The sequence below is a fragment of the Sturnira hondurensis genome, unplaced genomic scaffold (genome assembly GCF_014824575.4).
Source record: "Sturnira hondurensis isolate 20B ecotype Veracruz unplaced genomic scaffold, ASM1482457v3 Scaffold0003693, whole genome shotgun sequence".
Classification (NCBI taxonomy): Eukaryota; Metazoa; Chordata; class Mammalia; order Chiroptera; family Phyllostomidae; genus Sturnira; species Sturnira hondurensis.
The window spans coordinates 6,934,788-6,960,228 of NW_028076324.1; the positions used below are offsets into that span (position 1 = coordinate 6,934,788).

Here is a 25,441-nt window from a genome sequence, read left to right on the forward strand (position 1 = left end):
AACCCCTGTGCATCCTTCATGGCCCAGCCTCAATGCCCTCTCCTCCCCGGACCCTTCCTGGAACTTTGGGCAGAGCCTTGCCCTTCCTGCCTCTCGGTTCTTCCCTGAGGGGGTTGTCAGGAGAATTTGTTGGGAGGGTTAATGAGGTAATAAGGCTGGATGGAGAGGATGGTGCTACCTCTGCGGGGCGGGGGTGGGGGGGGTGGGGGTGGGGGCTCTTGCTGTGATCACCCAGCTGGGAGACACAGGGCAGGGATTTGAATTGGGTCTGCTGGAAGCAGGGATGGGGTGGACCCCTGGCTTCACCTTGTCTGTCTCCCCCAGGGTCCTGGCGGGGGAGACCACATTCCAGCAGGAGCGGCTGCAGGCCATTGCAGTGAGTGCTTTCTGTCCTTTGGCCAGTGTGGCCCGTGGAGGGACTTGGCGTCTCAGAGGCTCCCTACACTCAGCCCAGGGCTCCTAGGACTCGGTCGTGCCTGCTGGCGCTTCCCCACTAATGAAAACAGAGAGATCTCTCCTTAGCCCTTAGAATGTGGAATCTTAAACCACCAGCCCTCGCAGGCTCCCTCGCAGGCGGGGGAACTGAGGTGTATTAGAGCCCTGCCCTTATGCCAAGGATGGGAGATGGGCCGGAGGGGCCAGGTGGGGCCCAATGGGCCAAGTGGGTGCCATTTACAGAAAATGCGGAATCTGTGTGGGCAGGCCCTTGGGTGGATTGGTGGGGTCTTCGTGGCCCCCCTGCCTGGTCTTGACTCCATTCCGTGTGTCCATCCGTCAGGAGAAACGGAAGAAGCAGGCCGAGATCGAGAACAAGCGCCGGCAACTGGAAGATGACCGGCGGCAGCTGCAGCACCTAAAGGTACCGGGCAGCGGGCTGCCCTCCACCCCAGAGTCTGGCCTCGGCTGGAGGGCGAGGAGGGGACAGCAGTGCCCAGGGACCCTGAGCCTCGGCCAAATATGGGATTGGGTGAGCGGGAAGGCTGAGGTGGCCCTGACCCAGACTTTGACCCTGATTTTGACCCCAACCCCCGCCACCTCCAGTCCAAGGCATTGCGGGAACGCTGGCTGCTGGAGGGGACACCTTCCTCCACCTCCGAGGGGGACAAGGACATGAGAAGACAGATGGAGGAGGATGAGCAGAAGGCCCGGCTCCTGGAGGAGTCCATCTCCAGGTGGGTGGGGAGCCCTGGAGGCCTGCATGAAGTCTGGGTGTGGGAACCCTAAGCGGTGGGCTGTGAGGATCTTCCCTGAGGGCTGGGGCCTGGCTGCCTTGCTGCGTGCATGGTGGAAGCAGGGAGACCCCCAAGATGGAACAGGGGTGCACAGACTCCGATGCCAGACCTACGTGTTGTAATGGGGACGTGTAACAGGGCTCTCAGGGCATCGGGCTGCCCTGCTCAATCCCTCCCTTCTCCTGACACCCCAGCACAGCAGGTGCATGAGGTACGTGGAGTTAGGGCGGGTCCCTGAGTCCCTGAGGATGGGAGTTGCCAGCAGTGGCCTCCCTGGGGGCTTCCTGGCGCCAACCCAGCTGACGAGCTGTTCCCGGCTAGGTTCTAATGGAGTCCACAGAGGCCCTGGCAGCTGGGCCTGCAGGAAGGCTGGGAGGGGCAGGCTGGGGAAAGTGACCATCCCCCCTGGGCTGGGACAAAAGGCTCAGAGTTTCCGGGCAGGCAGGAGGCCCAGGCTCAGCTCCAGGGCAGCAGGGTCAGGGTGGAGAGAAGTGACAGCCAAAATTCCAAATGTCCACTTGGCCAAGGAAAAGCCTGACAGGCCTGAGTCTGCCCAGGTCCCCACAGTACACTGGGCCATCGCCCTGGAGGACGCCGAGGCCGGCTCTGCGGTGGAGACCTGGGCTCCTGTCCTGGCGTGTTTGGTTTGGAAAAAAGGGAGCTGGGATTACCCTCCCCAGGCTGGTTTTCCACCTGTGAACAGGGAGACAGAAGTTCTCCTGTGCATCTTAATCCCGTCAAATGTTAAGCTGGGGGTTGAGACAGGTCTGTGTGGAGACAGTGGGGACTGACCAGGCAGAGTGTCCCATGCTGGGTGGGTTGGAAAGTTAGTGGAAATTACCAGCCACTGGGCTTGCCGGGTGGACAAAGCTCCTTTACTTCCGACACTGCTGGGTGTGGTCTTGCTGGAGGGGGATGGGGGAGGCAGGCGGGGCCGCAGTGGTAGGGCACGCCTGAGCCCTATAGTGACTGTGGCACATGTTGTGCTATGGGGGCCTTGGCTTTCCCCTTCCCAAGGTAACTCAGTGGCTTCTCAGTGGCTCTGCCTCCCTGCATTTTGCCCATTCAGTGCTCCCTGCCCAGACACCTCCTCCAGGAAGCCCTCCAGGCTGACCCGAGCTGTGTTCATCCTGCTGACCTGGGCTCACTTTGTTGGGAGGCTGCAGATGCACCTCCTGTTTGTCCTTCTCATGGGCGATGGCTGGGCAGGATTTAATATGCCAGCTTTGTTTTCACCGGGTTTATGTGTAGCTATCTTCCGATACTTGGAGAGTGACATACTTTTTTCCAGTTTTGCTGAGGAGATAAAGCTTCCTGTAAAAATAAATGTATTTGAGTGGAAAAAAGGAGAGTGAGTTGGAAGCAAATGAGGTTGGCAATGGCGCAAGTGACGAAGGAACAGAGCGGCCTGGGTGCAGGTCCCAGCTCTGCTACTTGCTGGCTGCGTGTGTGCTTCACTCTGCCTCAGTTTCCCCAGTCAGGAAGGGCATCGACAAGAATACCTCACAGAGTGTTAGGAAACCTCAAAACCAAGGGGTCCCCTGCCATGGAGTGCCCAGAGTGGTGCTGGGCATGTGGCTGTGCCTCGTGAGGGCTGCCACCTCTCGCCCTCTCCCCAGGCTGGAGAAGGAGATCGAGGTGCTGGATAATGCAGATGCGCTCCCAGCCACCGCCAGGGAGAACAGGGCAGCGCCCCATCTGGCCCACAGCCCGGCCCTCAGCCCGGCCAAGGAGACCCAGAAGGCAGAGGCAGTGCAGAATTCTCAGCAGGTAAGGAGGTTCCGGGGCACCAGGGTGCAGCCTCACCCCTGCTGTGGCCAGAGTTTAGGGCTTGCATTGGAGTCTCAGCCTGCCACTTCCCAGTCGTGTGACCCGGAACGTGTGGCTTTGTCTCACTGGGCCTCGGTCTCCCCGCCTATAAGAGGCCCCACACAATAGGGGTGACTTGAGGGTTAGGTGAATCCATAGATGGCACACACTTCGTACAGGGCCTGACACTTAGGGAGCTTTCCACGAATGCCACTGACTTGTCATCCTTGTCCTTACTTTTATCAGGCACCTGTGAATACTTGGCCTGCCTGTGCCAAGCATGTTCTAGGTGCCATCTGGCTAAGCCCTGTGACAGCCCTTTTAGGTGGGAAGAGTGTCTCCATTTGATGGAGGACAAAAACTGAGGTCCAGGGAGATGCAGAGAGGGGTTCAGGCCGCACAGTGAGGTGTATTCTTTACTGGGCTTAGCTGTTGATTCCAGGGCCTGATGTCTGTGCCAACTTCTGTTGAAACCAGACCCAGGAGTGGTGGGCCCCAGGCTGGTGGTCACCACAGTATGCTGAGGCAAATTCAGGAGTCTCCCAACCACGTTTGTTGTGTTCAGGACTCGAGGGGCCTGTGGCGCATGCCTCCTCTTCCCTACCAGCCCTTCTTACCCCCATCTCAGATGCCCAAGGAGGCACCTGATTCATGAGAGAGCTGGGCAGGCTTCCCAGAGGAAATGGGTTTTGAAGGTTGAATAGGAGTTCTCCCAGTGCAGACTCGAAATGAAAGTGGGCTTTCACTGAGACTGATTAGGCACAGACTGGGTTGGCATGGTCCCTGCCATCATGATGTCCATGTCCCGGGGGAGGGGGGGGGCGCGGTGTGGGACAGACACACTGGCTGGGCAGATAATATACAGGGTGGGGCAAAAATAGGTTTACAGTTGTGAGTACATGAAACACGGAGTTTATTCTTGTATTATTATTTATTAATTATTGTGTTGTTTTCCATGTGAACAACTGTAAACCTGCTTTGCCCCACCCTGTAGTAACCTGAGAGACTGCCATGAGATGGGGTCGGGGGGCTGCCTTTGGATTGGGTAGTCAGGGATCTGAGAGAGGAACCAGCTGAGTGAAATCCAGGGAATAGACTCCCAAATGGAGGGGACACAAGAAGGTCCTAGAGCAGGAGTGTGTTGGAGGAATAGCCAGGAGGCCGGGGAAGCCAGCCAGAGCGATGGGGAGAAAGGAGAGGCCAGTGGGCAGGGGTCTGCTAACACAGAGTTCAGGGCATCCTCAAAAAGGATTCTGGGGCACTAGGGAGTCACCAATGCTTCTGAACAGGGCAGGGTCACAGGCTAGGGCAGGGGTGGGGGATGGGTCCAGGAGAAGATGGCAGATGGGGTCCTCGCTGAACCAGACTCACCCCAGGCTTCTACCCCAACTGGTGGAGCCTAGTTAGTGGGAGCGGGTTGCCAGCACCACTGACTTCCCTCTATTCTTTCTTGCAGACCCCCGTGGGCACGCCCAAAGGTACACCCAAAGGTAAGCTTCTGGAAGGGGCTGGTGGGGCCTCTGCGCCCTCTGGTGTCCAGAGTGGGGATAGCGGATGTGGGGGGGTGTGTCTTCTTGCTAGTAAGTAATAATCGTAAGAAAATTCGTTATTGTTACTATGGTCAAGGATCCGACTTGGAGCCTGGCCTCCTGCCCTCATCAACACTGCACTTAGTCTTCACAACGCCCTTGGGTGCAGTTGCTGCAGCGCCGCCTCCGCACTTCCCAGGTTTACAGTTAAGGAAGCTGAGGCTTCGCAGGGGTGTGACTGGCGGAGGTTTCAGCCCCGGAGCTGAGGCTCTGGGTCTGCTCTGTCCACACGAGGGTGCCTGGCCTTGGCTGACCCTCTCTGTCCACTTGCTCTGAGCTCCTGGGCAGGTGGAGGGGCTCCGTTTTCACATCTGTGAAGTAGAGTCTGTGGGGATGAGAACTTAGAGGGGCTCGAACGGAGAACAAGGTCTCCACTGTCCTGGGGGCCAGGCGCCATTTAAAAGAACTAGGGTCCAGGAAACAGGCAAAGAAAAAAGCCCAAAGTTTGAACTCTGGGATCCATTTTATGCCCCCTCAATTATTACAGGTATAATATACATATTAGCATGTATTTCGTATGTATATGGGATATTTAAATATATGTGCTTAGGTATAAATATGTAATATATAATGTTATATAAATATATATTTCTTAACTGTATGAAGTATATTAAGTTATTTAATATAAATTGTACTTTAAAAATACATATTGAACTTGTCTACTTCCCTCTGTAACGCATGAAAGGAGAGCCACCAACTAGAATCAGAGGTGGTGGCCAGAAGCATCTTGGCCTGATTTCTTTTGTGTTAATTATTCATAAGGAGAGTCTCTCCTTGTCTTACTGTGGAATTAAAAATTTATAATAAAAACAATCCACACAGGCCTCTCAGGGATTTTGTGAAAATCACTGGGGCTGAGAAACAGGAAATGGCTGAGGGCTGGTGTGTGTTTTGCGGGAGGAAGGATTTCAGGTGTGTCTGGGGGTTCTGGGCGTGTGGAGCAGCCCACGTGTGCGAGTGAGAGTGGGGGCCGCGGGATCTGGCTAGGTGAGCTAGGAGGTGCCCACGTTTCTGGGTGCTGTCCAGGGCCCTCAGGGGGTATCCTGGTGTCTGTGGAGGGTCTGCATTATTGTCTCTCCTCTGATCCTCGTCTCTCTCTTCACTCTTTTCTCTGAACAGAGAAGCAAGTCTGCAACACCCCCGTGAGGATGGTGGAAGGCTCCACCATGATGAAGGCAGGTAGGTCAGCACCAGCCTCAGCCACCACGTCCAGCTGCTGTCCTGGGCTGAGTGCTGGCCCTGGGCAGCCTGGAGGGACTGGGGCGATGTCAGATGCAGACGCGCCCTTGGTAGAGGTGGTCGTTATGGGGGTGGTGGCTGGACCAAGGCTGTAGCTCCAAGCCTGGGGTGGGGCCGGGGCCATGCCTCTGCTTTGGCACCTTGGCCACACGCCGGTCCAGCTTCCCCAAGAAGACGGGCCCCCTCGCATGGCTGCTCTAACCCGTCATTTTCTCACAGCTTCCATCCCCTTAACCACGCCACTCGCTCCGGGAGCCAGGTGGGGTGGTGTACATGCTCAAACACCCCCCCCCCCCCGCCCACTGTAAGTCCTCCTCCCCTACCCTCAGGCTGCCTCAGGAAAGACAGTGCTCTGTCACTGGAGGTGACCAAGCTGGGCCTCAGACATTCCTCCCAGGAAGCAAGGAGAGACAGGGTTAGTTCTAAGCATTCTACCAGGTCGGGTCTACGAGGGACCGGTAGTGAGCCTCCTCTACCTGAGAGAGGGGTGGCATTACAGTGACCTGACACCTAAGGCCTGTCACAGAACCAGCCCAAGAGCAACGATAAATCCTAACGGACAGCAGAACCATCTTGCTCCCCTGCTCTTATTGGAGCAAGTTGGGAGCTGAAGACCCTCTTCGGGGTGGGGTGGTTAGCACGAGACAACACTCAGGAAGGAAGGAGGTGGCAGGGAGGTCCAGGGTCTGCTGCACCATTCAGGCAGGGGGCAGGGGGTAGGTAGAGAGGGTAGTTATTTCCCAGAGAAAGGTGGTGCCTTCAGGGTGTCTGTGCCAGTTAGACCGGCCCAGGCCCCCACGGAGCCCCGAGGCCCCCACGTGTCCTCTCAGTGGGCAATCTCGTGCAGCGGGCAACTTGCCCAACTATGTGTCTGCACATTGGGGGTGTTAGGCTGTGTAGGGACATGAGATTAAACAACATTCATTCATCCTCTCAGCAAGTGCTTATTGAGCCCCTGTAGTGTGCCAGGCATGAGTGACAAAGACAGGGACTACAGGCAATAAAATTAACTTACAGAGAAAATAAGGCAGACCATGGGAAGTTGGAGGGGGTACAGTTTTAATCAGAGGGCTCAGGGAAGGCCAAAGTTAGAAGGTGGCACTTGAGCAAGGAGCCAAAAGAAGCCAGGGAGCAAGGCATGCAGACACCTGGGGTAAATGCAGTCCAGGCGGAAGGCACCACATGTGCACAGGCCTTGAGACTGGACAGTGCCTGGTGTGTCGGAGGAACATTGGGGAGGCCTGTGTGGTTGGAGTGGAATAAGTGAGAGAGAGGGACTAACGGAGGTCAAGGAGGTGACAGAGCACTTGGTGCAGGGTCCTGTGGGAGCTGGAGCCAGGGAGGGCCAGGCAGAGCAGATTACCCACTCGGCGCTCACTGGCGCCCTCTGGTGGCTGTGGAAGGACAAGGTGTGAGAAGAAAGGGCCAGATCTGACTTGGGGTGCTCACTGGCGCCCTCTGGTGTCTACAGGGAGAACAGACCATGGGCTGCAGTCGGGGTGAGAAGTGTGCTGGGTTCAGGGTGTGCACAGGATTTTCAGATGGAAAGAGTAGGGGGTGAGAGAGAGAGAGGAGGGAGCTGCCTTGACTGGGGCAGGAAGACCCAGAAGCATCAGGTGTAGAGGGGAGATTGGGTCTCTGGGACATAATGATTTGGGGGTACCCATGGGACTCCAAATGGAGGATGGGGAAGGTATTGTGATACTGGAATTCGGGGTGAGGTCCTGGGAGGGTGAGTGCTATGACTCAGTCTCCCCCTGTGGTTTTGTGCTAATGATTTCCAAAGAACGTGGGCGAGATTCTGGGTATGGAATAGAGGCCCTAAGGGATAACGACCTTCACTATTTCAAGAAGGAATTAGCCATTTTTTATAAGGAAGCAGATGAAGACAAGTTCCATAGGTGACTAAAGCCAGATATGAAAAACAGGTAATGCAGGGAGCCAGGACAGATTGACCCAAGTTCCAGCTGTAGCTGTAACCATGGGGAAGGCGGCCCTCTCTGCCCAGTCTGTCCTCTGAGCAAATGGGATAGTGTAAGGATTTCCAGATGGGATTGGGCAGCAAGGATGGGGCTCATGTGGAGCAGAGGAATCCGGGCCTGTGGCCAGGGCACTAGGGAGCCATGGAAGGATGTTGAGCTGGGGAGGGCCATGCCTAGGGTATCCCCATTGCTTGGCTCTGCACTGCCGGCTCCCCTCCCTGGCTTGGTTGCAGCCCAGCGGGGGGCACTTGGGCGGGTGGCTGTGGCATAACCCGTGCCTCTCGTATCAGCCATGTACTCGGTTGAGATCACGGTGGAGAAAGACAAGGTGACCGGGGAGACCCGGGTGCTGTCCAGCACCACCTTGCTCCCTCGGGAGCCGCTCCCTCAGGGCGTCAAGGTCTACGAGGACGAGACCAAAGGTACGACACCCCCATCCCCTGCCCCAAACCCTCTCACTGCCGGAGCGAGAGCCGGACTCCTATCCAATTTGAGAGGGATGTCATTCAGGGCCAGGGCCTCATCCGGCTCAGCTCACTGTTGCTGAGCCTGGACCCATGGCCATCCTTCCTCACTCCAGGCACTTGCCTTGAAGGCTGGCTGAGCACCAGGTGACAGGCTGGGCTCTGAGAAGCAAACCCCCAGGAGGACTCCCTGGCCAGTGAGCCCAGCCCCACAATCCTGAGCTCATAATAAATCCCGATACTATTGCGATAGAGGCTACAAAAAGCCCGAGATATAGAGGGGACCATGAGCTGGTCTAGCAGAATGGGGAGGAGGCCAAGGGCGGTAAACAGGAGCTCAGTGGATACACAGCAGGGCAAGGGAGAACCATGCCCCTGTGCAAAGGCCCTGAGGTGGGGTGAAGTTTGCTGGGCTGGAATCAGGAGGAGCTTGTGGGCTGGTACAGAGTGGAGGGAAGAAATGGGAGAAGCTTGGGAGGGCTGAGGAGCTTGTGGGCTGGTACAGAGTGGAGGGAAGAAATGGGAGAAGCTTGGGAGGGCTGAGCAGGCACAGTGAGATCTCATTTGATTCTTAGTGTTCCCTCTGCTGATGGGGAGGGGGACAGGCTGTGGGAGACACCCACTCGGAACACACAGCAGCAAGGGAGCTGGGGCAGAAGCCTCGTAGTCCATGAGTGTGTGTCTCAGTATAATTCACCTGCCATCAAACCCCCTCTTATTTAAACACAGAGAACATTCGCTTAAACTGTGCGGGCCGTCAGTCTTTACAGAGCAGTTTCATAAACATCTTGGCATTTAAACTTTTGTTTGCTTCTGGCAGCCCTGTAGGGTATGTGTGAAGGACCCTAGGGAGGGGGAATTCTGGGCTACACTACTGTGATGCTAGTAAAATAAAACAAACCCACTTCAGTGAAAAAAAATACATTTTAAGAAGACATTAAAAAGGTACATTAAAAAATCAAGGCAAACATTAGCTTTCTTCGTGGAATGGAGTTCACAGGGCCAGCCCTCGAGCCCAGGACAAGGCGCGTGCCACTCAGCCCCAGAGCCTGTTGGCGTGGCCACAAACCTGCCCAGCGAGAAGAGGGCACCCAGGGTGTTCGCCCACTGCTCAGTGGGTGTGGGTGTCCCCGCCACTCTGTACGCCCTCACTGTCTAATTCCAGGAGATTTTTGTTCCTTGGATAGAAACCTGTCACCCCCATCCTCCAGCCCCTGACAACCACTAACCCACTTCCTGTCCCTGTGGACTTGCCTGTTTTGGACATTCCACGTAAATGGACTCACGCACTGTGTGGTCTTTTGTGTCTGGTTCCTCTCACTGAGCATCGTGTTTGCAAGGTCCATCGTGTTTATATTTTACAGCTGAAGGATATTCTGTGGTTTGGATGGATCACATTGTGTTTTTCCAGCCATCCGCTGATGGACATCTAGGTTGTTTCCATATTATGGTTTTATGAGTTCATGTGGGTGCATATTTTCATTTCTCCCGGGCAGTCACCCAGGAGTGGGACTGCTGGGTCACCCGGGGCCTCTGCTTCCCCTTCCGAGGAGCTTCCGGGGTGTTTTCTGCAGCAGCTGCACAGTGTTATTTTCTCACCGGCAGTGCACGAGGGTTCCAGTTTCTCCACATCCTTGACAACACTCGTTAATGTCCGTTTTTTTTATTAGTAGTAAAGCCATCCTATTAGGTGTGAAGTGACATTCCACTGTGGTTTTTATTCCCAAAGTGGTTATGTGAACCTCTGGGGTGTCCAGAATGTGACTGTGGGGCTCCATCATAGCCCAGTTCTGCTCTGGTTTGGGGCCTAGACCCAGGTAGGACTTTGGGCCCAGCTCTCACCAGCCGTGTGGTCCTGGGCAAGTCCCAGCCGCCTGTCTCCTGGGCAGAAACGGGCACAAGGCTGAGAAGCAATGGAGATGCCTGTGCTAAGCAGAAGGTCCTCCCCATGGCCACTCTGCCCAGCCAGGCCCAGCCCCTGGGGAGTCAGGACCCTCCCCACTGGACGCTGGTTGCTTAGCAATGGGAAGGCGATCCATTTCCATGGCAGCCAAGGGCTCAGATTCCTGTCTTGGGGCAGTGGCCAGTGGGAATGCTCAGCTTGACTCTATCACCCGGGCACACCTACCCTTGGGCCTCCAGCCCAAAGTCACTTGGAGACCTTGAAGTCTGGACGCCCCTCCCTGGGGGTTTGGAAACTGAAAGTCGAGAGCGTTTTCCAGCTGGTTAGAAGCCAGGAATCTGAGCCCTGACCCTTGGCCTGGGAGGAGACAAGTCCTTCAGCTTGTGGACCCCTTCCTCCTCCGGGGGGCCAAGGGCAGCAGGGAAGCTGTGCTCTGTCCGGGCCTGGCGTCACACAGGGTGGGGACTCCTCTGCGTGCTGAAATCTCGTCCTCGGAGACGGCAGTACAGTTCAGGAGGTGACAGTCAGACAGACATAGAGCAGGAAAGCCGGAGAGTTTTGGAAAATGCATTTAACAAGACTGAGGCATGGGGGAAAGGATTAACTGCAGGCACGAAACCCCGCCCCGAGGTGAATGTGTGTTCTCCTGAAACACGGGGGGAGCATTTGCAGAAAGTGGCTGTGCTCTGAGCTGCAGAGGTAGCCACAAGGGGCGATTTACATTTATGTTCCGTGTCCCGAGACCACAGCCCCTCTCCCCTCCAAATTTAAAATCATCCTTCTAAATAAAATCTCAGTTTAGAGAAGCATTCAATCAAAATGGAAATTATAAACTATTTAAACTTGAAAGAGCACAAGGTAATCTAATCCATCCGCTGCAGCCAAAGCCAAAATCAGAGAAAGTGTATGTAGCCTTTGGGGCATTTACAAGAAAACAAGAAAGACTGGGTGAATGAGCTAACTTTAATTCAGGACCCACTAGTACCGGCGGGAAGGGAGAAACTCGGAGCCCTGCAACCCCTCAGGGCCGGGGGTGGGTGTGGGGAGCCGGGTCTGCTTGGCCAACTATGGCCTCTGAGCTAGTTACTTCCTTTCTCAGAACTTGTTTCCACCATCTTTTCAATAGAAAAAAGAAAACAAAAATAAAAAAACAACTACTTTGCAAGATACAAATACTTCAAAGTGCAAGGCAATAACCTCCCAGTTCATTGAATTCCAGTCTTTGTTCACCACACATGCTTTCGTGCATGAATTTTCCCCGAACACCTGTTTGGCTGTGGCCCCAATCCCAATAGGGAGGTCAGGTCGCCCATCCAGTTTGGTTCATGACTTTCCTGTTTAGCCTGGAGGGTGGTTCAAGGACCGGCCAGGCCCCCACTCCGGCCTCACTCACTCTCTCTCTCCCTCTCTCCACCCCACCAGTGGTCCACGCCGTGGACGGCACTGCGATGAACGGGATCCAACCACTGAGCTCCTCGGAGGTGGACGAACTCATCCATAAGGCAGATGAGGTGACGCTGAGTGAGGCAGGACCCGTGGCTGGGACAGTGGAGACCAGGGGGACGTCTGAGGAAGCCGCCCAGACCACCACACCCTCCAGACGGGAGATCACTGGGGTGCAGGCGCAGCCGGGTGAGGCCACGTCAGGCCCACCGGGCATCCAGCCCGGCCAGGAACCCCCCGTCACCATGATCTTCATGGGGTACCAGAATGTGGAGGACGAGGCGGAGACCCAGAAGGTGCTGGGGCTGCAGGACACCATCACCGCAGAGCTGGTGGTCATAGAGGATGAGGCGGGGCCCAAGGAGGCCGCCCCACCCAATGGCAGTGTGTCGGAGCCCCCTGCCCCTGCAGGCTCCAGGGAAGAGAACCAGGTGGGGTCCGAGGCCCCTGCCGGCGATGCCCAGGACCTTGATGTGAAGAAGCAGCGCTGTAAATGCTGCTCCATCATGTGAGCCGCAGGCCCCAGACCCTGGCCCCGCCCTCCACACCAAACACCCACAGCCCGGCCGGTGCCTGCCCGCCCTACACCCACAGTCACGGGCCCCAGGACGTGCCACGTTGTCACATCTTCCTCCTGAGTTTTCTTTCACCAGAAAGAGAGGGACGGGTCCCGCGCCCATCACCACCCTGACGTGCCCTAAACGGCTGAGCCGTGCACCCGTACCTGGTAGGGCAGAGACACGGACAGACCCACTTTTCCCAAAACATGAGGATTCCCCACATGTCACGGCAGCTCCACAGACGGGCTTTCGCCCACAGGGTTCCTGGCTGGCGGGACCCGGGCCTCTGTGCAGCCCCAAGCAAGCCCGCTACCCTCTGGGCCTCCTGCCCGTGCCTTCGTGCCACCTCCAAGGAGGTCTCCAAGGGGACATCCTGCTGGAGAGGGACTAGGGAGCTGAGAGGTCCCAGGGGCCTTTTCTGTCCCCACTCAGCCCCTGGAAGTGGGGTTCCCCAGCCAAGGCACCGGTGTTGGGATCTTGGGCAGCTGGGGTGAGGCCGCACCTCCTTGGGCAGCCTCATTCAGGGACCAGGCTCCAGTTCTTAGAACGGAGCAGGGGCCCCTCTGGACACCCCAGCCTTCTGTGCCCTTCCCTTTGTGCTCTCTGTGGGCATGGCCAGCGGATGATGGAGCCTAGGAAGGGGGAGCCCAGAGGACACCCACCAACTTAGGGGAGTCTGTGACGCCTGTGCTGTCCTCTGGAGGGGCAGGCGAGGGTCTCTGAGTTGCCCCCTGCACAGAGCAGGGCTGTGCGGGCCACTTCTCGTCTTGAGCTCCCACCCTCACTGGGCCTGCCTTCCTCCTGGTGCTAATTTGGGGACCCTGGGGGCGACGCCCAGGCCATTCTCCAGGCTGCTTGGGCCAGGGTCTTGGGTCTCCCCAGCCATACCCCAGAGATCAGGCCCACTGCCAGCTGTGCTGGGCTTGGCACATTCTGGGCAGAGGAGGGGCACACAGCCTGGGGCAGGGAGCTTTCCCCTGGGCTACAGCAGGAGGCCCCCATTGGCTACCCAGCCCCACATGAGCCTCACCCCTCTTGCTAGAAGAGGTGAGGGGTGAGGGACTCTCATCCTGTGGGCAGCTGACACCCAGATGTGCACTCACATCTCCCAGGTTGCAGCCACACTAGTCCTCAGAGGCACATTCATGTCCATGCTCACAGACCCTCTCCTGTGTGGGCTGTAGGATGACCAGGCCCCATCTTGGGCCCCTCTCCTGGGGCCCCCCCAGCCTTGTGCCCATACTGAGGCCACGCTTTGCCTCAGCAGAGCCATGCAGGGATCGCCTGAAACCAGCCTGGCCTGTCTCAGCTCTGCCCCTCAATGGCAGGAGAAGAGTCCCTCTCTGAGGTGGTTCCCGGCAGTGGCATGGACCCCCTCCCTCCTCGAGCTGCCAAGTCCTCGAGCTGAGAGCCTCCGCTGAAGTGCCCTTGCTGCCCCCTCTGCTTTCGATGTGTGACAGGCCCGTGTAATTGACCTTCCCAGAGAAGCAAATAAACCCTGTGAACGCCCTGTGTCCTGGAGTTCTTGGATTTCGGGGGCGGGAGGTGGGGTGGGGGGTGTGGCCAGCCAGGGGGTGGGGCCCACCGAAGTGTACAAAAAGGGAGGCTGTGTGGGGCCCCTGCATCATCCAGCTCAACCAGTGCGGTGGTAGAGACATCAGTGGAGGCCACACCTGCACCTGAGCAAATTCGGGCAGCACCTGGGCAGGTAAGACCTGGCGGGAACAGGGCCACAGCCAGTGCAGGACTTCCTTTCTGGTTCCTGCGGCGCCCTCCGTTCCATATGCACCCTGCCCTCTGCTGTCCTTCGGCTGCGAGGCTGCCCCTTGCTGGGCTCACAGCTCCCCAGGAAATCTAAAAGACCCCACAGACACCCCCAAGTTCTGCAGGGAACCAGTCTCTGGAAAATAGATGGGGCCACAAGGGAGGAAGCATTTATGGGGGTTGCAACCCTGTTCTGTCTCACTGTGACTGGGAGAAGTCACTGCCCCTTGGGGCTCAGTTTGCCCATCTGTTCAGTGGGCTTTGAACCCTGACTGGGAGGCTACCCCAGCTGGGAGCAGAACGTTGGAGTCCCTGACTCTGCAGTGCCCTAGCCCACAGGGTGATGCAGTCTCCACCTTTAGGGGTCTCAGTTTCTCCCTACGGCAATAGGGTGGTAAGTATGGTAGGCTCAGGTGCAAAGCCCAGCCCCGTCACGAATGCTGTCTGCCCTTAGGACTTGAAACTTGTTGTACCTCAGTTTCTGTGTCTGCAAAACAGATCAAAGGACCCACAGTGGTGTGGGGGAGGCAGCCAGGCCGCCATCCCGGGTTCTAGCTGAACTGGCCCGTGCTACGTGCTCGAGCTGCCATTTGGGGCTAGGCCCTTCACCTCGACCTGTCTCAAACCCCCCATCCCAGGCTGCCCTGCCAGGTTTGGGGCTTGGGGCCCATTCAGTGGAAGACGAGACTGAGGGTCAGAGGATCCCTGCAGCCAGCCAAGGGTAGAGACAGAAGCCTAGCCCAACCCACTACGCCCCTTCCCCCGTAGACTGGCTGCTGGTCCCAGTTGCCTGACTTCTCTGTAAACACTGAGCTCCTGCAGCCCTGGCCATTCTCCGTGCCTCAACAGAGAATCAGGCCGGACAGCTGAGCACCTGGGAGGACATGCTGCCCAGTGACAACTTCCGCGCCCCGTCCGTCAGCAGGACTTGGGCCTTGCCCACCCCTGAACACTGTCTGGCACTTTCCATGTGCTCAGTCGGCTCTTTATGGCCAAGGGCCTGGGGAGCTCTCCCAGCTGTGTGATGGCCCCATTTCACCAGAAGGAAGCGGAGGCTCAGAGAGTTCCCAGGGATTGGAGCCCAGACTCACGGAATCCCCAGGACAGGCAAGCTGGGCTTGTCTCAGAAGAGGGCTGAGGGGGAGTAGCCCCAAGGGTGGGCGGAGCCAGGTGGCACCACGCGGGTTGGGGACCTAGACCCCCCACAACCCAGAAATGGACAGCTGGTTCCCAGACCACCTGTGTGACCCTGGGCAAGGGATGTCCCTTCTCTGAGTGGCACTGGGAGGTGGTGGGAAAGCCAGGTGGCAGCCAAAGGGAGGTTTCGGAGGAGCTGCAGCTCCTGGGCCGGAGGCCTTGGGGGCTGGGGGCCGGGGGCAGCGTGCTGTGGGCACAGTGCCTGCCCTCCACCAGGCCTGGGTATCGGCTTTCTTTCTCTTTCTCAGGACTTTGTTTCCTTAACCCCGGGTGGGGCCGAGGAGGAGGGGTACCCTTGCCTCCCCTGGGTGGGGCCCTGTCCCCTGGCAACCCATGGGCAGGGCAGTGCCGCCAGAGTGGAGCCGAGGCTTACCGGCTACTGGGGGCCAGGAGCTGGCAGGTGAGGCAGGGGCGTGCGGGAGCAGGATACACTCGAAGCTATGGGGGGTGGGGTCTTGCATGGAGTGGGGTCTGTTTTGGGCATGGGGGTTCGTGTGTCAGTTGGCATCAGCCGCTCACCAGGGGACCCCTGGGTGGCATGGAGGGAAACACTCATCCTCGCCCCGTGCCCACCAGGAGCCGGCTGGGGTGTCAGGCTGGGGTGTCAGGCTGGTGGGGGTCTCCCACTGCTCTGCACACGCATCGATCTGAGGCCCCAGGTGTGTGACCTTCCCGCCCTCCCCACCCCCTGCCCTGGGAGCGCAAGCACCATCCCTGAACCATCCCTGAACCTTGCCTCAGTCTCCACCCTGGGCTTCTGGCCCCAAATCTAAGAACTTTGAGCCCTGGCCCTCCAAGGGAGGGGCCCAATCAACACCATGGCCAGAGGCCAGAGAGCAGCCCCCACCCCCTGACCTCGCCCATGAATTCTGGGAATTCTGGAGGTTGCTGGGGAGGCACTTAGCACCAGCCACAGCCTTGCTTGGGAAGCAGCATACAATACCCCCACGGGGCCCAGAGCTTGGTGGGGGCACTCAGGAGGAGGGTGGGGGTGGGGCAGTCAGCGTCGTGTCCCGTGTCAGCCTGGAGGCTGTCCAGGGGGAGACACAGAGACTCAATCCAATGTCCAGGTATGCCAGAGGGGCAGGGGCTTTGCCCAGCCAGGGGCCTGGGGGACTGTAGCCCTGAGCGACAGTTGAGGAGCCCCCAGAGCCCCTCCCTGCTGCCGTATGATCTTCCCTGTCCAAGCCTCAGCTACTCCAACAGGCCTTTGCCCTGAGGGCGGAAGGTCAGTTTCGGTGTGAGGAAGCAGATGTGTGGCACCAGGGGCCATTAACCTAGTTTCAGTTTTGTATTGACATGGATATGGGGTGGGGCTGGGAAGGAGCAAACCAAGGGGGGCTTCCTGGAGGAGGTGGCAACTAACTGGGAGTGAGGATTTGAGCTTCAGGACACTCTTGTGTGGCCTCAGGTGAGCAATTTCCCCTCTCTGGGCCTTGGTTCCCTCTACTGTAAATTGGAGACAAGAATCACAGGATCTTGTGAGGAGCAAATAAGATAAAGGTTGAATTGAGACTTGCCCAAGGCCACAGGTGAAAGGAGCTCTGGGACTTCGAACCCAAGACCCAGCCTGAGTCCCATGCCTTGTTGTCCTCAGTGAATCACCTGGGAGGAATGAGCCAAGGCAGAAGTGGTGCCCCCCACCCTTGTCCCACCTGGCAGGGAGACCCAACACCCCCTGGGCAGGCAGGTCATTTTCGCAGGAGTTCATGTTCCCTGTGGCTTATAAATCCTGGTGAGTGAACATCCAGCTACTCATTCAGCAAACACTCCCGTGTCACCCCTGCCACACCTGTGCTCTCCAGGGAGCCCCAGTGCATGGGGACAGAGCTGACGCAGAGGAGAGGCCATGGCCTGAAGGCGGGCCACGGAGGGGCAGCTAGGCCTGCAGCTAAAATAACCCAGCCCCACGTCCTGAGCACTGGGGCTGAGGAGTGTTTGCAGAGACCGCACCCTGTTCAGCCCGCCTTTGTTAAGTCCCTGCACGGCAGACTCCAGGCTGCAGTGGGGTTGCTCACCTGGGGCCCCTGGGAGAAAGGGTCCTGGGCTGATGGCTTCTCCTGGGAGAAGACAGGCCTTAAGTACATTTATTCCCCTTTCCAAGACATGTCCACCTCCTCCAATAACTTTCAAGGAGAAAATCTCTGTGCGGGGCTATTTGGCCATTGGGACAGAGGCTCAACCCAGTGGCCTGGGATTTACTATCCAAGCCACTTGTTTTAAATATTGTTTTCCTAATTATAGTTTCAATTTTGATATATACAAAAGTGGGTGTAATACATAACCTGTTCGCTGTAACATTGTTCCCAGGATCAATTTTATATTGCTTGATGACACATCCCCAATTCAGCGACACACTGCATTTCCCTTTTTAGAACCACCTTTAGCTTTTACAGCCAAGGTGGTGTGAAAAGGGAGCAAACGTGTACAGCAGCTCTGGTGGACCCGGAGTCCAAGGCCAGGGGCAAGGCTGCTGGAGGAGTTGGGACCAGTCTGCCTCCCTTTCCTTGGCAGCGAAATGGCGACACCTAGCACTAGGGTGCTGAGCAGGGCACACAGGAGGCCCCGAGATAATGGGCTCCAACAATGGAGGTAATCTGGGGGGCTTCCTGGAGAAGCTATCCTGTGGGCTGCAGCTAAGGAGGGTTTGGAGATGCAGAAACAAAGGACCTCCAGGCAAAGGGTTGGAGGTGCCTACAGAGTTTCGGGGTTTGTGCTGAGATCAGATGGAGGCGGCCTTGAGGGCCTGGGAAGGGCAGTGAGAACTGAACTCTGGAGATGCCATCAGCCACAGAAGTGTGACACCAGAGGTGTGACCTTCTAGAAAGTTCTTGGAGTAATGCTCAGCAGGAACCTGGACATTTATGGGGGAGCGGGGAGCTGGGCCTCCCTGGGACACTGGGTCAGGGTGTCACCCAGTCCAGGGGAACAAGGTCCAAGGTTCTCCTTAGCCTGTCTTGGCTTTATGGGGCTGAGGCTGATGGTTTGTCTGGGATGGGACAAGGGGTCCCGCTGGGCAGGTGCAAGAGAGAGAACTGGGTTGTGGGACCTGGAAAGCTGGAGCCTGCCAGTTGCCACCCCTCTCTGGGCCTCAGTTCTTCTACTGGACACCCCTCAGCGGCGGGCAAGCCTCCTGGAAGCATCGGTAAATGTCAGATGAAAGCGGTCACAGAAGGCATTTCAGAGTGTGTATGCCCCAGGACAGAGGCAGACACCTGTCCTGCTGGGGACCCAGGGAGACTGCCCAGGGGTGGCTTTGGGTGCAGGCATGGCAAACTGAGTGGAAGAGGGGAGGAGTAGGGTTAGGGTAGCTGGGGACCCCCAAGGCAAGGGTGTGCAGTGTCTGGAAGATGGTGGCAGGGGTGCTTGCAAAGGTCAGACACCTATAGGGTGAGTTGTTGGGTTAGTACAGGTGCGAGATGAAGGTGTGGCTGGATCCAGGAGTTCAAACAACATTTTTAGGATGTTGTGTTGGGGTTGCTCTAGAGCAGACTGTGTCCACAAGGGGGCATGTGTAGACCCTAGGCATTTCTCAGTTTTGCCCCACCAAACTCACAAGCCTAACGGGAAGAGGGTACAATTTCCACACGTTCATTGCTGTGTCCCAGGATTTCATGTCATTGACCAGGTTGAGTCATATGTCCATCCTGGAACCAATCACAGAGGCCACTTGGGCAGGACTTTGCTTTTTGAGAAAAAGGACATGGTGCCTTCCCTCAACTGCTCTGACCTGGTGGCCGTCATTCCTCTCGTCCTCAGGGAGCTGAGAGCATCTCCACACTTGGAACCTGTGCTGGGCCGAACCCCCAGAACATGGACCGAGTGACCAGATACCCCATCTTCAGCATCCCTCACTCCCCAGGCAAGGCTGGCCTGGCCCTCAATGGGAACACCAGCCACACATTCCAGCTGGTGGATGTGGAGCCCTCCGGCAGCAGCTGGGGCCAGGACAAGCCTATAGTGCAGACAGCTAATCACAAGGTCCAGCCAGATGTGCTGAGGACAGGGGCACCTTGCGGCCTGTGCGCCTTCCCCAGCCAGCAGTCCCTGCAGCCGGAGGATGATGAGGACAAGGTGAAGGCCTGCCACCTGGACACAAGGGGTGCACTGCCCAGGCAGCCGCTGGACCTGGAGCAGGAGCGCTGGGCAGTCATCCAGGGCCAGGCAGTGAGGAAGAGTGGCACAGTGGCCACACTTCATGGCACCCCTGACCACGGGGACCCTGGGACCCCTAGACGGTCTCAGTTCACAACCCTGGAGGACAATGTGATTGACAGGGAGCAGATCGACTTCCTGGCAGCAAGGCAGCAATTCCTGAGCCTGGAGCAGGCAAATGCGGGGGTCCCTCAGAGTCCTCAAGCCAGGGCGGGCCCAACATGTACCCCACCCAGGGTCAGCCAGACCCCCAAGACCTTAAACAAGCCGCCCCTGTCCAATGGGTATGTTGTCTCAGTGAAGCCCCAGGTGAAGGTGGTCGTGCAAGAAAAGAGTGCCCATGGTTTGTCTACTGACCTTGGTGTCCAAGCTACGGACAGCCCTAGCTTCCAGTCCCAAGCAGAATCACTGGAGGCCCCCAAGGAGACACCCATTGAGCGGGAGATCCGACTGGCCCAGGAGCGTGAGGAAGCTCTGCGTGAGGAGAGGGGGCTGCGGCGGGCAATGAGCCACCAGGAGCTGGTGGAGATACCCACCCGGCCTCTGCTGACCCAGGTGAGCCTGACCACGGCCCCACGGCGGGACAGGGGGCGCCCATCACTCTATATGCAGCGTGATATGGTGCAGGAGACGCAGCGTGAAGAGGACCACCGGAGGGAGGGCCTGCAGACGGGCTGGGTGTCTGTGCCCACCGGGATCTCCGAGGATACCCAGCCTGCACTCCGGAGAGCAGTTAGCTCAGACTCTGTCCTTGGCCCGGCCACAGACGCCAGCGCGGCCAACCCTGCTCCAGAGCTAAGGAGGGTGAACCGCATTCCACCTGACGCCTACCAGTCTTACTTGAGCTCTGGGGCCCCCCAGCAGAATTTCTCAGCTTTCCAGGCTTACGGAAAGCCTAGTGGTCTCTCTGCAGATGCAGCCAAAGTGGTGGCCTCACCAAAGGCCACAGGGTCTCAGAGGCATCTCTCGGAATCCTCTGGAAAACCCTCAGGCACAAAGCAGGAGTTCTGGAAGCCCCCCAGGGGATCCCCGCCAGCCAATGGGGGTGTCGTGCAACGGGAGTACTTTCGCCTGCGTCCTTTGAGGTTCAGCATTCCGGATGTTCCCCAGAAGGCTGAGGTCCCCAGAACCTGGGGCTGGGAAGTGGCTGGGGCCCCACTGTTGAGGCTGCAAAGGTCCCAGTCCTCTGAGCTGCTGGAGAAGGAGGTGGAGAATGTTCTGAAGCGGGAGCGAGAGGTGGCGGAGGAGCGACGCAATGCTCTCTTCCCAGAGGTCTTTGAGCAGCCAGACTGTGACGGGGACTCCAGGAGCTCCTCCCAGGCATCAGGTGAGCAGGTGTCCTGGGGAATGGCTGCTTGGATCCAGGTCTCAAATGTTAGAGCAAAGGAGGGTGGGGAAGTGGAATTTGGGGGTGTCAGGAGGGCCTGAGGGTGGAGGGACATCTGGGGGACTCTGTCCATTCCCCCATTTGGCTGGTCCATCTGCCTGTATGTTTTCTTAAGCTATAGATTTTGGAGAGAGATGTCAACTCTGCCCCTGGGTTTTTGCTTTATGGTTTTTGAATGATTTATTATTAGATGCATAAGGGTTTATAGATATTGTAACTTTTTAGTCCATTGCTTCTCTTTGTCAATATTAACTATCTCCTGTGTCACTTTCTTTTTTAAAAAAAGATTTTATTTATTTATTTTTAGAGAGAGGGGAAGGGAGGGAGAAAGAGAGGGAGAGAGACATCAATGTGTGGTTGCCTCGCACACGCCCCCTACTGGAGACCTGGCTTGAAACCCAAGCATGTGCCCTGACTGGGAATCGGACCAGTGACCTTTGGTTTGCAGGCCAGCACTCAATCCACTGAGCCATACTAGCCAGGGCTTCTGTGTCACTTTCATGTTTCCACCCTGCCCAGCTGGCCCACCCATCAATCCAGTCCCTCTCAACTGGTTATTTTGGTCATGGTATCAGCTTTGCTGACAAGCTGTCTACTTTGTATGTCTGTCCATTCACTTGTCTTCTTAACTTGCCAGACATTCTGTGTGTCTCCTGAGCCTTGTTCTGACAGACGTTCCATCCCTGGGGCACTGGCGCCCTCCCTGATGTTCTTTCCTTCCTCCTCCCCACACAGGCATCGAGGGCAGCTATTCTGTGTCCGAATCACACTTCTTCACCCCTATCCACTTGCACTCAGGCCTGGTGTGCAAGGCAGAGGCCCCTGCCGAGGCTGCTCCTGGGCAGAGAAAGAAGGAGCAATGGGTGAGTCTAGAACCCCTCCCATCCCCTCAGAGGCCTGGCTGAGATCTGACACCCCCCACCCCCAATTAGAGCCCCATGAGAGTGGAGCAAGACTTGCCAAGGGTCACGTGGTCTGTGAGTTCCTGAGCTGGGACCTGACCCTGGCCTGGGTCCACACCCTACACTTGCGACTGTGAGGCCATCTCCTCTCTGAGCAGGGTATTAGGGACACCATGGAGAATAACACCAAGCCTGGCCTCACAGGCTGGGGCCTAGAGCGGAGCCCGGTGACCCAAGTTCAAGTCCCAGCCCTGCCACATGCCGGCTATGTGATGTTGGGCAAGTTTCTGCCCCTCTCTGCCCCTCAGTCTCTTCCTCTGTGGAATGAGCATGACAGTAAGAGCAGCCAGTTCCAAGCCTCACAACAGGGCTTGGCCATGGCAAGAGCTCCAAGAATGCCAACAGTCTGTATGGCGCCGAAGCTGACAAAGAGAAATAATAATTGCAAATAACAGACCGGGCTGCACTGAGGGGACAGCAAGGTGGATGACTGAGTGGGATGATCGAGGAGCACTCAGGAGGGTCATGGTGGGCATGAAACACTTTCCCTCCTGCCTCAGTGGTGACTGAGGGGGCTGTGCACTGGATTGCAGGTGGGCTCTGGGGCGGGGCAGGGCGGGGCAGCGAGGCCCAGGGGCTGACGCGTGTTCCTTTCCTGTAGTATGCTGGCATCACCCCCTCAGACCATGTCAACTTGGAGGTGAGCATGTGCCCCTGGCTTTTTCCTTCCCTGTCTGTGCCCCCTGCCCCATGGCACCAGGGCCATCAAAAGCCTTTCTTGTGGGTGTGAGGACTTCACTGGGTAGCTTCTCAATTAATAGTGTCTTTCTGCTCTGGAATTTGCTCTGATCTGCTTGTGGTGCCTGCCATGGGTACAGATTGTATGAAGTGGGTGCACTTGCAGCTTTGTCAAATAACAAAGGGTTTGGAGCAAATTGGGCCCAAGGCAAGGGCATTTTCTTTGAGGGAGAAGTTCTTCTGAGAGTATGAGAAGGGCAGCTACCTCCATGGATTTGTGGAATACATTTGGGGCCATCTTTGGGCTGAGCCCAAAATGCCAGCCCCAGGCATTTTTGCTGCTGGGGAACTCAGCACGAGTTAGCACAACCCTTGGTGCTATTACTAGGGGTAGAAGATCTGAAACAGAGGAGGGGATGCCCCTGCTTCACCCTTGTTCAAAGCCTCTCCTGTGAGTTGGTAGCAGGAATGGTGTCTGGGGTGGGGGTTAGCACCTGTAATGGGGACTCTGCCTCCTCTTGCAGGTCCTGGAAGCCACACGGGTGATGCGCCACAAGAACGCCAAGGCTGAACTCTGGGAAGCCGGTATCTATGCCAGTGAGGATGACTACTGAGCCTGGAGATGGGGGCACCCTGACTCCATGGGAACTGCCGAGACCATCACCCAGCCGCCCCCCCCTTTAGGAAACAGGTCCCCATTTAAATCCACAATCCGAGAACCACAAACAGCATGCTGACAACCCTGAGGGTGGCTGTGCCTTCGGACTTGAGGGCTTTCTGCTTTTACTTTCCTAGAGAAATTGTTCTGCTTTTTCTGGGTCTAAAGCTGGGGCTGAAACGGGACCTCTGTGAATTCTTTCTTTGAAAGGACTTTGCCAAATACTCTTCTGTCCAAGGAGGAAGGAGACTAGCTCCCCTCCCCCACTCCAGTTGTCATTGTTCCCACTAGTCTGAGGGCAGTGAGGCTGACTGGAGGAAGGCATGGGTCCTGGCACCTTGAGAAGCTGCAGGTCTGAGGGGAGAGACACTTGCCCCGCCCCAAGGCCCTGTCTGCGAAGGGGGACATGCCCGCTCCAGCCCTGGGAAACCATCCAGTCTGAGGAAGGAAATCTGAGCGCCCCATCTGGAGGCCTTTGCCCGGTCAAGGAGTCTCCTCTACTCCTCTACGGCGCACCAGCAAAGCCCTGCCTGGCGTGATGGGGTCCCGTGGGGACAGCATCTGACCTGGCCGAGAAAAGGGCTTGATTTGTGAGCCGAAAGGGGTCCTTCTGCTCCCCCGACAACCTGCTTGTTCACATCCACCATGAAATAAACCCTCCCCCCTCCTGGTTCACTGCCCCCAAGGGGCCTGCACCCCACCCTCCCACAGGCTGCAGGCCCCATGACCAGCTGTCAGGGTCACCCTCAGCATTCCCAGCACGCGGCATGCAGTAGGCACTCAATCAATGCTTGTGGAGGGACCGTCTTTGGTCCCACCCAGGCCCAATCTTCCCACGTCGCCTCACTGACCCACCGAGTCGGCTGCACTCCCAGAGTCTCCACTCAGAGGGGTCCTTCGGGGAGTCAGACTCACGGGGACAAGAAGTAGGTGGTGCAGCCAGGGGCTGGGGGAGGGGAGTCAGAGCGTCCGTTTGGGAGGATGAGAAGGTTCTGGAGACACTGGTGGGGGCGGCTGCACGACAGTGTGGCCTTGCTTAACGCTGCCGAGCTTCGCGCTCCAAAATTGTTAGGGTGGTAAATGCTGTGTTCTGTGCATCTTAACACGATAAAAATGGGGGCATACTGGCTCTCTCAAAGGAATAGGAAGGCCCTTAGGACAATCAGAGGAAGCTCAGAAAACATTAGAAGTGCCCTAAAAATGCAACATCCTCTTTGAAATTCTTAACTCATCCCGACTGGCATGTCCTGATGAGTCCAGAAGTGTGAACATTGGAAATGCCTTGTTTTTAAGACTTAGCTGGCATTTGAATTCCTTTAACGAGGCAGCCCCCTTAGAAAGCCGAGATCGCATTCTCTCCACCTGCTGGGCTGACTGCCCAGGAGTGTTTGGTGAGTGGTTGAAATAAAGTCTTAGAGGAATCCCCAAAGAGGGGCAGGGGCAGGGGCAGGGGCAGGGGGGGCGGTTCTTCAGGGCTGGCTGTCGGGCTAAACGCAGCCAGGCAGCCAGTGGGCGGCCCTTCTCAGGTCTTCGGTCTGCCTATCCCTGGCCACCCCTCATTCTCCTCTGCGAGGGGTGACTACTCTTCCCTGGTTCTCCTCCAGCTCAGTACATTATGACTGGAGAAAGGAGGAGAGTCCTCTCCCAGGCCATTAGAAAGGCTGAAACACAAACCCGACTTACCATCTAAAATGCCAGAGTCCTGCCTCCCTCCCCCTGTCTGCTTCTCAGCACTTCTCGCAGTACTCCCCACCTTGGCCTCCTGTCTAACGGACTCCCACAGGATGGCGGGGTCCTTAGGAGGCCATGCCAGTGTGGTCAGCCTTGACCCTCAGGGGAACCCCTTCCTGCATGCGGAGTCAGGACTGCCACTGGCTGGGGGGACAGGGTTGTGAGCTAAAACCGGGGACATCCAGTTCCATGTGAACTTCAGGCCAAACACAAGTGGCTTTTTTAGTCTGAGCATGTCCCACGCAATATTTGGGACATGTATATGCTTTAAAAAAATCATTCCTTGTTTACCTCAAGTTCAAATGCAACTGGTCATCCTGTTTTCTTTTTTAAAAAAATCTCACCCAAGGATATGTTTACTGATTCCAAAGAGGGGGGAAGGAGGGGAAAGGGAGTGCGCGCACGCACACGGGGTGACGCTCTAACCCACAGAGCCACCCCGCCAGGGCCGTCCTCTGTTTCCAATGACTAAATCTGGCTGCCCTCGATGAGGCGACTGCCAGGCTGGCCAGCTCTCCCCCCAAGGGACTTGTAGGCGTCCAGGAGCAGCAGGACAGGCAGGTCTGGAAACACCAGCACTTGGAGTGCACACATCACCTGCGCCGCAGTTCTGCTGGCCGCCTGAGGCTCAGGACCGGCACTGAGACATGACAGGAGGGCGGCACAGGAGCATGGGGGGCCTGTGCCA

At 57.1% G+C, this 25,441-nt stretch overlaps 2 protein-coding genes across 7 annotated transcripts in view; both read left to right on the forward strand.

The window, feature by feature from the left end:
- Nucleotides 1-13,731, forward strand: part of PALM (paralemmin) — a 24,250-nt gene extending 10,519 nt beyond the window's left edge. Inside the window, exons 2-9 of one of the 4 annotated variants that reach the window (XM_037042288.1) lie at nucleotides 325-376; nucleotides 779-859; nucleotides 1,042-1,172; nucleotides 2,852-3,002; nucleotides 4,498-4,548; nucleotides 5,752-5,809; nucleotides 8,142-8,273; nucleotides 11,641-13,731. In XM_037042288.1, the coding sequence (XP_036898183.1) occupies nucleotides 325-376; nucleotides 779-859; nucleotides 1,042-1,172; nucleotides 2,852-3,002; nucleotides 4,498-4,548; nucleotides 5,752-5,809; nucleotides 8,142-8,273; nucleotides 11,641-12,173 (1,189 nt within the window). In that variant the 3' untranslated portion in view covers nucleotides 12,174-13,731. Of the gene's footprint in view, nucleotides 1-324; nucleotides 377-778; nucleotides 860-1,041; nucleotides 1,173-2,851; nucleotides 3,003-4,497; nucleotides 4,549-5,749; nucleotides 5,810-8,141; nucleotides 8,274-11,640 lie in introns of all 4 variants that reach the window. The other 3 variants (XM_037042289.1, XM_037042290.1, XM_037042291.1) reach the window with 3 other exon arrangements.
- Nucleotides 13,732-13,854: 123 nt separating this feature from the next.
- MISP (mitotic spindle positioning) lies at nucleotides 13,855-24,198 on the forward strand. Of its 3 annotated transcripts, none has more exons than XM_037042297.1 (5): nucleotides 13,855-13,929; nucleotides 18,942-20,664; nucleotides 21,460-21,587; nucleotides 22,288-22,326; nucleotides 22,889-24,198. In XM_037042297.1, exons 2-5 carry the CDS (start codon nucleotides 18,996-18,998, stop codon nucleotides 22,976-22,978), a joined length of 1,926 nt encoding a protein of 641 aa, XP_036898192.1. In that variant the 5' UTR covers nucleotides 13,855-13,929; nucleotides 18,942-18,995; the 3' UTR covers nucleotides 22,979-24,198. The 3 variants fall into 3 exon arrangements, with proteins under 3 accessions (XP_036898192.1, XP_036898194.1, XP_036898193.1); XM_037042298.1 differs by lacking the exon at nucleotides 13,855-13,929 and adding an exon at nucleotides 15,526-15,582; XM_037042299.1 differs by lacking the exon at nucleotides 22,288-22,326.
- Nucleotides 24,199-25,441: the final 1,243 nt, after the last annotated feature.

What these genes read in the sequence shown, in the direction of transcription:
- MISP (XM_037042297.1), top strand. Translation starts at nt 18,996, where the DNA reads ATGGACCGAGTGACCAGATACCCCATCTTCAGCATCCCTCACTCCCCA. An exon ending in GAGCTCCTCCCAGGCATCAG is followed by an intron (nt 20,665 to 21,459) that starts GTGAGCAGGTGT and finishes CTCCCCACACAG; the next exon opens with GCATCGAGGGCAGCTATTCT. An exon ending in AGAGAAAGAAGGAGCAATGG is followed by an intron (nt 21,588 to 22,287) that starts GTGAGTCTAGAA and finishes CCTTTCCTGTAG; the next exon opens with TATGCTGGCATCACCCCCTC.